General features: G+C 42.7%; 1 protein-coding gene across 1 annotated transcript; it reads left to right on the top strand.

Moving 5' to 3' along the window:
* Positions 1–2,277: 2,277 nt before the first annotated feature.
* nmur1a (neuromedin U receptor 1a) lies at positions 2,278–12,610 on the top strand. The gene is made up of 2 exons (XM_078210095.1): positions 2,278–3,205; positions 12,261–12,610. Exons 1-2 carry the CDS (start codon positions 2,278–2,280, stop codon positions 12,608–12,610), a joined length of 1,278 nt encoding a protein of 425 aa, XP_078066221.1.
* The last annotated feature ends 1,540 nt before the right edge of the window (positions 12,611–14,150 follow it).

The raw sequence follows: 14,150 nt of genomic DNA, 5'->3' as shown, positions 1-14,150 counted from the left end.
AATACACATCTTTTTAGCCTGTCTTGATGCTCTCTCCACTCCCATTGTTTTGTTTCTTAAAGACTGGATTAGTTGTAAGTATTCGCATTCCAACCATTATTCATGTAAATTGAGTCTGTGTCTTATAAGTTCTGTTTGTGAACAGAATTCCCACTCACCTGAAGAAGGGGCTCAGAGCCTCGAAAGCTTGTGTGGCTTTTGCTACCAAATAAACCTGTTGGACTTTAACCTGGTGTTGTTAAACTTCTTACTGTGTATACCTCAATTACCCAGCTGTCCACATGTGTCCACATTCACACAGTCAGCAAAGTTAGCCCAGTCACCGAGTCCGCAATGTTGCCACTCTAGTCTTCGTGCTCCAACAAGGGTTCAGGCGCTTCCCCATCATTCTAGGATTCCACCCCCCAGAGCTATCCTTTACCTGGTTGTGGTGGTTGGAGGCGCCATCGTCCTGATTGAACCCTCTGATCAGAGTTATGTGTGGCTGGGTGGGGGTGGACCCACCAACAGGGTGGATCCACCAACACCAATAGCTGACTCTGCACATGACAGAATATGCATACAGGTAAAGATTTTGTGAGTGATGATGTAATTGGGGGGGGGGGGGGGGGGAGGGGGGGAGTGAAACTGACGGTAAATAGAATAGTGTTTAGTTAGTATCAAAGGAAGCATTCTTGTACATTGTCAGAGCTAAGAATAGGAAGCATTCACCTCTAGATAAACACTAATACTTCCATTGGGCATATTTTATTTAAAACAATACCATTCTACACCGGCCTTTAGCTTTAGCCGTTTTTGTGGGTAAGTGGAGGGTTGCTTTTGCACCATGGGGACATCGAGGACAGTGTTAATGTCGCTGACACTCTTTCCACAATGCCCAAAGTGGGCGCAGCAAAAAGCTCCTGCCACCCATTGTATCCGCTCCCAGTGAAACGAATGGCAGCGCTCCACAGAAGATGTCAGTGGAGTTAAATTACTTAATTATCTCGGACTTATTTGAAATTATCCCTACATAAGTTTCCTTTTTTATGTCACGGGCCACAGATCGCGCGACTTTAACACGATATTGTCACCAACCTGTGCATCTAATTGGCATCAGCAGGGGAAATATTTAAAACGCCGATTTGAAAAGGAGATAGCCAAATCGCAATTGCTTTGTGCAACGTTATTTGGAGTGATGTTAATCAAAATGAAGTCGGCACCTTTGATTTGCAAGACTTCCATTTCTCATCAAGGTTTGATTAGTTTTGTGTTGTGGGGGCTTGGGAATAGTGACCTTAATGCAAACCCTTCTAATGCACAAGGTGAGATTTAAAAATTCAGTTACAGAGAATAAAATAACTAAAACTGAAGTATTCATATATTCGACTCAAAAATGTGAAATACTTACTGACACCTTGAAATAATTGTCTTTAAACTGTTGATACAAATAGTTTGGTAGCGTGCATTTTTCCCAGTGCCCTGCCCAGCAGATCTGACAAGACAAACGGTAAGATCGACAGTTGAGAAATGCCTTGGGACTGATAGTGCAGCTTATTTGATTGCGTTCCCCGACCCTCAGAGTGTTTGTTTGAGAATGGAAAGCTATCTCTTTCCACAGGGCTGATATCATGCAGAGAGCATCAATTCAAATCAGCGCAGCTCAATCTACACGCGGTGATACAATCTGAAGGATTTGAACTGTTCAATTAGTCCTCGCCGACGTCAGAAGCGATGCAAACTGCAATGTATTTAGGAGGACAGGCAAGGCACATCAGGGAAACCTGTGGCAGCGGCTAATTGCGGCGCTGCTCTTTCTCACTGTGGTCGCCCACCTCTCGGCGGAAGCTGAGATGCTCAGTGAGAAGGTGTGGGTGGTGTGTAACTGTCTGAAGATCAGCTCCCAAGGACTGAGAGTAGCCTACCTGACCCAGCCTCAATTCGATCACCGTTCCTGTTTCACCGAGTGCAGTAAGTAGACTCAACTGATCACCTCGGTCATAAAAGCTCACCGCAGACTTATTGTAAATAGCCAAAGGTAACTTTGCCATTTCCATAAGCAAAGCGGCATCTTCAGCCCGTGTCATGTTTTGTTAGTCGTTGGTCTTTGCAGCCGATGTAAAGGTAGCGATTTTTCCCCAACTAAGGTGGGTAACAGCTACTAAAACTGATATAACATTTCCAATGCAGAAATAAGTGGCAAAAGTTTAAAAGTGATGAAGACTCAATGTCACCGCGCCTTCTGATATTTACATCTTCATCTCCATTCACTCTTGCAGGGAAGAATTGGAAACGACCATGCAACTTCCCCCAAGCCCACAACACTTCCCCAGAAACTGCTCTCAGATGGATTACTTGAGAAGCCGGAGCCGCTTCCTCCAAACCCTCTACCAGTACTTCTGCAACGCGAGCTACCAACAGCAGAACCTCACCTGGAATGACACCGTCCCCGAGGATTTCTTCCTGTCCCGGGGAGAACTGCTGTTCAAGTACCTGGGTCCGAGGAGATCTGCCTTTTTCACGCCGGTCTGTGTGATGTACCTCTGCATCTTTGCGGTGGGTGGGCTGGGGAACGCTTTGACCTGCACCGTGATCGCCAAGCACAAGGTCATGAGAACTCCCACCAACTACTACTTATTCAGCTTGGCCATTTCGGACCTCCTGGTGCTGATTCTGGGCATGCCCTTGGAACTTTACGAAATGTGGAGGAACTACCCGTTTCTCCTCGGCCAAGCCGGGTGCCACTTTAAAACCTTCCTTTTCGAGACGGTGTGCTTCGCCTCGATCTTAAACGTGACCGCCCTCAGCGTTGAGAGGTACATCGCCATTGTGCACCCCCTGAAAGCCAAGTATGTCGTTACCCGAACTCATGCCAAACGTGTCATTATGACGGTGTGGCTGATTTCCCTCTGTTCGGCTATCCCCAACACCAGCCTGCACGGCATCTATTATCTGAACACACCGTTTGGGGAGCAGATTGAAGAATCTGCTATCTGTGTGCTGCTCAAGCCGGCTTGGATGTACAATCTCATCATTCAGATCACCACCGTGCTTTTCTTTTTCGCCCCCATGGTCACGATAAGTATGCTGTACTTACTGATCGGCTTGCAACTGAAACGGGAGAAGGCTTTATCCGAGTTCAAGCCGGGAGTTGGAAATTGCAATTATCAGACAGCCCGCATGCAACAAGAAAAGACCAGGCGCCGCCAAGTCACCAAAATGCTGTGTAAGTTCGAAGCAAGAGAACTTTTTATTTCAAATAACTCGGGCCTCATCTCCCTCGATCTTTGTTAATAAAAAAAACATTTTGCATGAATACTATCAGAATCATAGAATCCTACAGTGCAGAAGGAGGCCATTTGGTCCATCGAGTCTGCACCGACAATAATCCTACCCAGGTCCTATTCCCATAACTCCATACATTTACCTAGCTAGTGCCCCCGACACTAAGGGGCAATTTAGCATGGCCAATCCACCTAACTGGCACATTTTTGGAGTGTGGGAGGAAAGTGGAGCACCCGGAGGAAACCCACGCAGAGCCGGGGAAAATGTGCAAACTTCACACAGACAGTGACCCAAGCCGGGAATTGAACCCAGGTACCTGGCGCTGTGAGGCAGCAGTGGTAACCACTGTGCCATCGTACTGCCAAATTCAGGCGCTGGTTAGGTGCATTGGTCATGCTAAATTCTCCTTCAGTGTACCCGAACAGGCACTGGAGTATGGTGACTAGGGGATTTTCACAGTTAACTTCATTGCAGTGTTAATGTAAGCCTACTTGTGACTAATAAATAAACTTTAACTATTCCTTTTCTTTTACTTGGTTTTAGAGTGTGATTATCAATTATCCCAATTGTGGTGTAACTTTCTATGAAAAATAGGTAAGCAACCTTTTGTGTGGGGGCATTGTAGTCCTGATTAGTTAGAATGCTAATTGCCAAAATTAACTATTGGGAGTTTTTGAAGCACTGTTCGGTGCAAAAATGAAATGTTGTTTCTACATTGTTCACAACATCTATTACAGGTGGAGATACACCGACCTATATTTACAATATTTTAACACACTTAGAATCATAGAATCCCTACAGCGCAGAGGGAGGCATAGGTTTAAGGTGCGAGGGGCAAGTTTTAAAAGAGATGTACGAGGCAGATTTTTTACACAGAGAGTGGTGAGTGCCTGGGATTCGTTGTCGGGGGAGGTAGTGGAAGCGGATACGGTAGTGACTTTTAAGGGGCGTCTTGACAAGAACATGAATGAGATGGGAATAGAGGGATATGGTCCCCAGAAGCGTAGGGGGTTTTAGTTAAGTCAGGCAGCATGGTCGGTGCAGGCTTGGAAGGCCGAAGGGCCTGTTCCTGTGCTGTAATTTTCTTTGTTTTTTGTTCTTTTGTTCATTCGGCCCATCGAGCCTCCACCGACAACGATCCCACCCAGGCCCTATCCCCGTATTTACCGTGCTAATCCCCCCGACACTAAGGGGCAATTGAACATGGCCAATCAATCTAACCCACACACGTTTGGAGAGTGGGAGAAACCGGAGCACCCAGAGGAAACCCACGCAGACAGGGGGAGGTACAGACTCCGCACAGACAGTGACCCGAGGCCGGAATTGAACCCAGGTCCCTGGCTCTGTGAGGCAGCAGTGCTAACCACTGTGCCACTGTGTCACCTTTAAACCCTTTCTTTTAAAGAAAATAAATGTATATCCCAAATAATAAGGAAAGGATTCTCTGGAGAGTGAAGAAAGGGTGAAATAAAGTATTGGGCCATTTAAGAGGGTGCTGGGTAGATAGAACATGGGGGAAAGGTGACAATTATGGATATTGATGTTTCTTTGGTGTCTACAGCATGATGCCCAACTGGCCCATTCATGTTACATTGTCAATCATATATCACATCGATCTGAGTAATGAAAAAATTCTGTACATTTTGATTTGTAGGTTCAGCTTCATTGTCTAGATTGTAATGTTAATAAATCCCAGGTGAGAGTTTATTCAGTTTTTATGATCCCTAGAACCCCAATGACCACCTTTAAATTACATCATCATGCCAGGCTGGAATGATACAGCACCCAATGTCGATTCTAAGTGGAGAGGGTGGATGTGCGGGGTCAACACAAAGCAATGATAGGATATGTAGTACTGCTGCTAGGGCTCTTTCTTTCATAGAGGGGGAGAAGGAGGGAAGGGTGAAGGTGGACAGGGGTTGTAAATGATGGGAAATTATGTGGAAGAGGAGAAAAAAGGAAAAGAAAGGGGGATAGAGGAGAGGATACAGCATTAAATGGGGAAGAACTGGGGAGCACTGAACGCAAACAATATTTCCTCTCCATTGGAGGGGAACTCATTTTTCTTCTCATGAGCAGGAAAAGAACATTACAGAGGGCGGAAGTTTGGCTTTTGGTGGGAGTTGGTCCTGAGTTGCTTTTGGATGAGAAGCTGAAAGAGGCAAGAGTGGTTACACAATGAACAGAGGGAGAAACTGGAGGAAGAAACTTGGTTTTCATTAGCTGGAGTGAGGGGACAGACCTGAATTTGTTCTGAACAGGGTGGCATTTGGGATGAAAAAAGAAAATGCTGGAAAATCTCAGCAGGTCTGGCAGCATCTGTAAGGAGACAAAAGAGCTGACGTTTTGAGTCCAGATGACCCTTTGTCAAAGGATTCCCTGATCTCCAGGGAATCCCAAGGTCATCAGCTATCTTTTTGCTATAAGCTTTTCTGGCACGTTATTTCACTTACTATAAACCGATAAATAATGACACATTGATAACATCATTTCCTTTTGATGGTACAACTTGCAATTTCATCAGAATTGCAAGAGATCCCAGGATTACAGTTTACAGGACTACAAAGCTCCCACACAAAAGGCTGCTTACCTATTTTTCACAGAGTGTGTTGTCATTTATTGTGCATTCGTATTTGCACAGGTTTCCCCGGAGTGCATCGTCAATTATAGGAGTCTGTCCTACATATAGAAATAGAGGAGTAAGATAAGTAGAAGAGAAACGGAAATTGAAAAAAATGTAATGAAAGAAAAAAAGGGAGGAAGAGTGAAAGAGAAAAACAAATAGAAAAGAAACGGGTGAATGTAAGCGAACATTAACTGAAGTTAATGAAGAAAATACTGAATGAGGGCAGAGTGAGAAAATAGACCTGAAGAGATAATTTGGGGAGAGAGAAGGGGAAAGAGCTTTGGAGGAGACATAGCGCGCACAAGAGTAAAGGAGTGAGACAGATATCTTTTGCAGACTTACTAAAAGTCACAGAAGTAATGAGAATTTCAGTCAGTGAGATTTGAACTAAAAGGTCTGAAAAGTGCAAAACGGTTTGAGAAGCATTGATATTAACTAATAAAAATATGCACATGCTCAGATATTCATTTATAATAATCACCAGAGTGGGGAAGAAGGGCAAAGAGACAGTTGGAGTTAGGAAAATAAGAGTGAGAGACAGCTTTGTGTTGAATAGGTAAGGGAAAAAGCCGATTGAGAGGAGGGAAGGAAAAAGAGGCATGATTCCAGGAGCGTCTCGATATTTGCGGGTGTCTTCAGGATTGCTTCATTTTTTGTAAACTGTCACCAGAAATTCAGAAGCCAATTGAGAGAGGGGGGAACATAGCATGAGAGTAATCTTATAATGGGGAGGGGACTATGACTGGCTGAGAACGGAAGGGACAATTGCTAACTGAGTTTAATAAATCCATATTATAAAACAGGGCATCCTCAGACACACAATGAACAATGCGAGGGGACATTTTCTTGTATAATTAATTTACTAAAAAATGTTCATGATTGTTACATTTTTACACCATGGTATTACAATTAGTCAATTCCAGTTTGGTGAGATAAGTTGACTGGTGAACTGACAGCAAACAAGTAAAATTGAAATTCATGAAAAGTTTTTGATTTATTTGTGACACCAACTTTTCAGGTTTATAGAAAAGTAATATTCAGTCAACTAGACTTAATTCAATCTCACATTTGAACAAGTTCTTCCATTTCTATCTCCTATCTGAGTCAGAACATTATTCACCATGTGCCAGAAGAAAATCGTGACGTCAAACAGCCCCTAATGCTGATGTGAATCTGCCATTTTGGAATGCGCAGAGCCAGTTATTCCCCTTTTTTAAGTTGTCCCAGCTGAACGTATGTCCCATTTCAATTTCAAAGCAGAATGCTGGTCAATCATTAGAGGGGGGTGGGGGCAGAGGTTTTTATCAACTTTCAAAAAGAAACATTTTTGAACAGCTAGAGTTGACATACTACGTTGACATACTACGTATGTTCAGCTGCATGAAACAACCCGCCCTCCTGCCCCCACTCCCCGGCCCAAATACTATTTAAAGGAATAATCATGCAAATTTCAGAGAAGATGCTTTTGAGTTTTTTTTTGTTTGTCAGTTGGTGGAAGTGCTGTACTGTGTTTTACTGGAGAAGTTTTGCTAATTTTATGAAATTGAAAGGGTGTGGTGCTAGATTTTGTCAGAGGATTTAGACGGCCTGCCCAGGAGACAGCCTGCCTCTATAATGCAGCCTTATAGTTTCAGTCCCTCCCAGGCTGTACCATGTCTTGGAGATGACACATTGGCAGCAGAGTGAGGAAGCTGTGTGGAGAGGGAGGAGGAGAAGGGCTCAAAATTGAAGGCTCCACCTAGCACAAGCTTGTAGACAGCACTTCTCCTATCTTCATTTATTCTTTCATGGGATGTGGGAGTCGTTTTCGGGGCCAATATTTATTGTCCATCCCTAATTGCCCTTGAGCTGAGCATCATGCTAGGCCATTTCAGAGGGCATTTAAGAGTCAACAACAAGTAAAGTTTATTTATTAGTCACAAGTAGGCATACATTCACACTGTAATGAAGTTACTGTGAAAATCCCCTTATCGCCACATTCCAGCACCAGTTTGGGTACACTGAGGGAGAATTTAGCATGGCTAATCCACCTAACCTGCACATCTTTGGATTGTGGGAGGAAACCGGAGCACCTGGAGGAAACCCACACAGACACAGGGAGAATGTGCAAACTCCACACAGACAGTGACCCAAGCCAGGAATTGAACCTGGGTCCCTGGCACAGTGACGCAGCAGTGCTAACCACTGTGCCACCGTGGGGCAAGCTATGGGTCTCGAGTCACATGTAGGCCAGATCAGGTAAGGATGGCAGATTTCCTTCCCTAAAGGACATTAGTGAACTAGATGGGGTTTTATGACAATGATTTCATGGCCATCTCTTAATTCCATACTTTTTTTGATTGAATTCAAATTTGAATCTGCTGTGGTGGGATTCGAACCAGAGTCCCCAGAGCGTTACTCTGAATCTCTGCCCCAGTGACAATACAATTAAAACACTTGCTCCCCTACCCAGGAGCAATACCTAAGGCATTGATGTTTCATCAAGGAAATATTGATCGCCAACATCCTGACCTGCGATGCGCAGCAGGGTGACAGTGTTGCTGCTGGTAGCCCTAAATTCCTACACTAGTGGATGCTTCCAGGAAGGAACAGATGACATGAGCAAAATTTCACATGTCGCCACCCATCACGGTATTGGGGAAGTGACAGAGGCGCTGTATACTAGGAGGCGAAACTTGATTGGCTTCTCACTGACCAGAGAGAAGCAAGAAGAGACACCAGATGACATTATCAAACTAGCAAGATTCCCAATGGTGTAGGATGAAATTGATGGCATGCATGTGGCTCTATTCAGGTATTCACAATGGTTACAGCTGCCATAAAAGCTTACAGCTACATTGCCTGAAATTGACAGAGCAAAGTAATGTCCCATTTCAATTTCAAAGCAGAATTCTGGTCAATCATTAGAAGGGGGTGGGGGCAGAGGTTTTTATCAACTTTCAAAAAGAAACATTTTTGAACAGCTAGAGTTGACAGTTGATTTAAACCACAGCATAAAACATAATAGTTGAGGATGGCAGGACATTTCTGTTTACATTTTTAAGACGTTATGGCACTTCCTTTAGTGGAAAAAGCACGTAAAACAAAACTTACACAATGGTTCTCAATGTATTGGTCAACTTACCTTTGCAGGATAGATTCCTATAATGAATCACGACTTAAAACACATTGCAGTACAGCATCCAATAATAACTTTTGAAGTTGTCAAAGTATTTTACACTTAGCTTTCAGAATGTTGCTGACTCGTCAGCAGGTCTTCCTCATAGTTACGTACTCTCCAAAGAGGTACATTTTTCTAAGGCTTCATAAAATCACAGCAGCACATGAAAACTGCGCACAGGAGGAAATATCGTTTTCCTGTGATCCTCACAATAGGGACCTTTAACTCAGAAGAATTGAGTGCACATTTTTCACTCAAATTTTTCCCGATCTGTCAAGTGATGTGGGGTTGGGAAGATAAAGGAAAATTGCTTTTCCAGCAAATAAAGCTAAGTTCAACTTATCTGTCACTGCCACAGCATCCCCTTTAATGATGATCAGGAGCTTTTAAGAGCTGTTACCTCAAGGGATGTCAGATCTCCCAATCAAATATGTTATAGTTTAAGGTCACCTTATTCACATCGCCACTGGGAGACAAAACCCTGGCCCCTTGGAGTGAACATCCTGTTCCAAGTGGGAGCTTCAGGAAGCCTCCAGTGTCTTGGATAACAATATGTGCAGGAAGTGTCATCACATGCAACATGTTGTCTGAGCTTCGTTCTTGTTCTTTTTTTAACAATTTTACTGATTTATCTTGCCACCAACAACTATTTGTCTACGTGAATCTCTAGTTCCTTTTCTTTGTGCACCTCTTTTTAAAACAGAGCCATATAGTTTATAAAAACAGAAAATGCTGGTAAAACTCATCAGGTCTGGCAGCATCCGTGAAGAGACAAAATAGAGTTTCAAGTCCACATGATTCTCCTTCAGACAATTTAGTTTATATTGCCTGCCTCAGTCTTCTTCCAAAATCTGCCAATTCACACTGCCCAACATTAAATTTCATTTATCATGTGCCTGTCCATTTCACCAGTCTGTTTATATTCCATTTGAAGTCTGTTCTCCTCACTATTTACTACATTATAAGATTTGTGTCATCTGCCAACATTGAAATTGTGCCCCAATATCCATGTTTGGACCCTACACCTGCCCAGGAATGTACTCCATCTCCTTAGTATCAAAGAGAACAGAGTTGCCTATGTCTCTCCATATTCTGCCACTGCCACAACACTCCTTTTAATGGTGATCAGGAGCATTTTAAGATCTGTTACCTTGAGGGATGTCAAAACTTTCAGTCAAATGCACCACAGGTTAAGCTCACTTAGCAAGTTTTCCATGTACCAGCACCTATTCAAATTAGGTGAAGAATTCCTGCATCAAAATTTGACATAGCCCACTGAGTTGTGGTGAGCATTGCTATCTCACAGCACTGGGGACCCGGGTTCGATTCCCGGCTTGGGTGACTGTCTGAGGAGTCTGCAGATTCTCCCTGTGTCTGCATGGGTTTCCTCCAGGTGCTCCAGTTTTCTTCCACAGTCCAAAGATGCACTGGTTAGGTGCATTGACCATGCTAAATTCTCCCTCAATGTACCTGAACAGGCGCTGGAGTGTGGCGACTAGGGGATTTTCACAGTGACGTCAATGCAATGTTAATGTAAGCCTATTTTTGAAACTAATAAACTTAAAATTATGAGCCAATTTAACCCTACTTGTGGCTGTGTCATTAAATATGGCTTTTTACCTCTAAGTGATGTATATTGTGTCAGTCAGCCATATGTCACAAAAGATCACACAAAGTTTATCCATTTTAAATGGAAGTGATATGTTCAAGCAATTGTTTATATGTAAAATATATTTATGTTACCAATGAGGTAGAGTATAGGAGCTGATACCTGTACTTTGAAGTTAGTTTCTTCAAATATGGAATACTTTAGATAGTTAAATGGATTGCTTAGTCAAATCTTGAAATGGAAGCACTCAACATTGGTTTAATGCCACAAATAAAGAATAAAAAAGAAAATGTCATCAACTAATGTTCATGGAAATAAGTTTCAACTCTCTTCATTCCACACAACACCTATGATACCTATTCTGATACTGGACCTGAAAGCCATAAATCCATGGGGAAAGTGACACGGTTGTTTGCTCCAGGAAACATGGCTTTAGCACCTGCTTAATGCAAGGAAAAATGCAGACTGATTAATGTTACGGTTATTTCCTGTTGTAAGTGGGAAGGAGCCAGAGGCAACATAGTTCAGAGCTGCATTGCACAGGCAGTGCACAGTTGACATTGATTGCTACAGACAACATTGTACCTGCAGCTGTTTGAAGGACACAACTCGCTGACAGCCTCACTAGAAAGGTACTGCTCCTCCGAAAGTACATGTGCATTGTATTGGGCCTATACGCTCCACATTGAAACAGGAATAGGCCACTCAGCCTCTCTAGCATGTTCTGCCATTCTGATATTTCAGAACTGATCATCTTCACTCCATCTACCGTCTTGGTTCAATAATGTTCAATACCCTTACCTAATATTAATCCTCCTGTGTTCTGCACCAGAGGAAATTGTTTTCACCTTCACTATCAAAGTCTTTAATCATTCTAAATGCCACAATTACAGCACCCCTTCTAGGATTAAAAGGATACAAGACTAATCTACACAACCTGTTTTCATAACTTAATCCTTTTAAACTCAGTATTGTTCTAATTATTTGGCACTCGTAACCCCTCAGGATCACTGTATCCTTATCAAGCTGCAATTCCCAGAATTAAATGCAATACTCATAGAGGAGTTTTAGCAGAATTCTGTAATGCTGTAAAATCGTTTCCACCCTTTGTATTCCAGCCTCACACTGGAAGGGTATGGATTCTGTTGTGCACACATCCTTCTATTCTATCTTCCTGCAAATGCAACTGCAGTTCTGTTTGTTCCTCCTATGAGTATTTCTCTTCCCCAGTGAAATTGCGAGGAAGATCCTCATTTAGAAAGAAGTATATTGTCAGAAACCCCTAAACATCTCAACAGCTTGTATCAGCACTTTGAAATGATCAGAGTCCTCAACAACCTTGTAAACAACCTCAGCAAAATGTCTCCCAAGCCTTTGTAGCATCTTACACGAAAGCAAGTGAGTATCCCTTTAAATATAGTTGCAAGTGGCCACTTGTTGATTCCTTGTTTTAGTGAAGCTGGATATTACTTTTGATCAATGATTTGTTTCATTTGATCAATGAAACGTTTTTGGTTTTGGCTATTTTGAAGTTTTAGTTGCAGCAAAACTATTCGAGTTTTAACTTTATTGCAATAACAATTATGTTTTGTTCTTTCCAGTTGTTCTGGTGATTGTATTTGGAATCTGCTGGGCACCTTTTCACACTGATCGATTAATGTGGATTCTGATAAAGAACTGGACTGGAGAATTGCACAGATTGTATCAGTATGTGCACATTGTCTCGGGAGTGTTTTTCTATTTCAGCTCAGCAGTCAATCCTATCCTCTACAACCTCATGTCTACTCGGTTCAGAGAGATGTTTAAAGAAGTGATGTGTAGGCGAAAATTCCAAAGTTCCAAGCCGAGATGGTACTCTGCCAGTGTAACCAGGATAACAACCCGCAGCACAGTATTGGAATCCAGTCCATGTAATGGAATACCTTTGTCTGATATTGAAGACTATGAGTAGTGTCTTGAATGTGGAAATGTGGATGAAAGTTAAACTTCAGTTAATTCATTATGTTGCATTATGGCTACTGGAGCATGTTGTGCACATTTTAAATGGTTGATTTTATTCATTCTGTTTAACCATGAGAAAGTTAGAAAAGTTCTCAAATATAAATCTGATGAAATGTGCATTATATATTATAAATTTTAGACCTTCTGTCTACCATTGTTCTACTCCCTTTACCTGAAGGATAAAAAACTTGCTTATATATAGAGCTTACATACATTCTCAGGCATTTGACAGCTTCCTGAGTCACGACTCCTGAGAGGTAGGTGATTTGGGCCCGACAGATAGTACAGAAAGGATAAGCATGCCTACAAATATTCTTGTTGCATTACACACTGCTTCTGCTGTTATCAGTGAAATTGAGGCCCTATTGATGCCAGAGGGCCATGATTGTAAGATTTTAATGACTTCCTGGCCTGCTGTATTGCAGGTGCTTTTCGCAACAGTTTTATCTCTTGCTTCTCCTACAGGCAGTTACAGTTGCTATGGCTCTTTCTGATTACTTGGAGATGTTGGGAGTGAAGTTGATCTTTGCTGGCAGCACAAAATGCACATAATGAATCTCAGGTCCTCTTTACAACGTGCTCGAAAATCAAGCTTGACACAGAATGGTTTCACTGTGAGTTTGTTCATGCTATTAGCAAAATCCAGTTTAACCCCACTTGCCTTTCACTATTATTCAAAAATATTGCAAGGAGATGCATAGTTGCTCAGAAGATCAGAAACAAAACTGCAGGAAGCGTAACCCCCAATCACTATGGGACACAACTTAGCAACTTGTTTCAGAGTGCTATTAGCATAAACCGGACTGCAGTATTTCAAGAAGGCAGCTCACCACCACTGCTAGCACTGCTGCCTCACAGCGCCGGAGACCTAGGTTCAATTCCAGCCTTGGGTGACTGTCTGTGTGGAGTTTGCACATTCTCCCCATGTCTGTGTGAGTTTCTTCCAGGTACTCTGGTTTCCTCCCACAGTTCAAAGATTTGTGGGTTAGGTGGATTGGCCATGCCAAATTGCCCCTCAGGGACAGGGAGATCAGCAGGGTAAATGCGTGGGGTTATGGGGATAGGGCGTGGGTGGGATTGTTGTCGGTGCAGGCTCAATGGGCCAAATGGCCTCTTTCTACACTGTAGGAATTCTATGCTTCTATGATTCTGCCTTCTCAAAGGCAACTAGGGGTGGGCAATAAATGCTGTCTAGCCAGTGATGTCCATGTCATACTAATGGATTAAAAAAATGACATGGTGAGTGCTGATACATGATATACAGATGCATGCAAAGGAAAAAAGGGAGAAAGTGAGCTGAGAATGAGTCCAAATGCCAACTTGCTATCAATGTGTAGAGATAATTTCCTACGTGACAAAATGCGGTGAAGCAGCAAACAGACTCCTACGAGGAGAAATATCATAACTTTGCAAACTGAAAACAGCTTTAAATATTTTAAATCAAATTACAATCTTTCATCACAGAGCTTACCCTGCATGTTATAGTCCTG

This window comes from Mustelus asterias, chromosome 3, assembly GCF_964213995.1.
Source record: "Mustelus asterias chromosome 3, sMusAst1.hap1.1, whole genome shotgun sequence".
NCBI lineage: Eukaryota > Metazoa > Chordata > Chondrichthyes > Carcharhiniformes > Triakidae > Mustelus > Mustelus asterias.
This window is presented reverse-complemented; position numbering and strand designations above follow the sequence as displayed.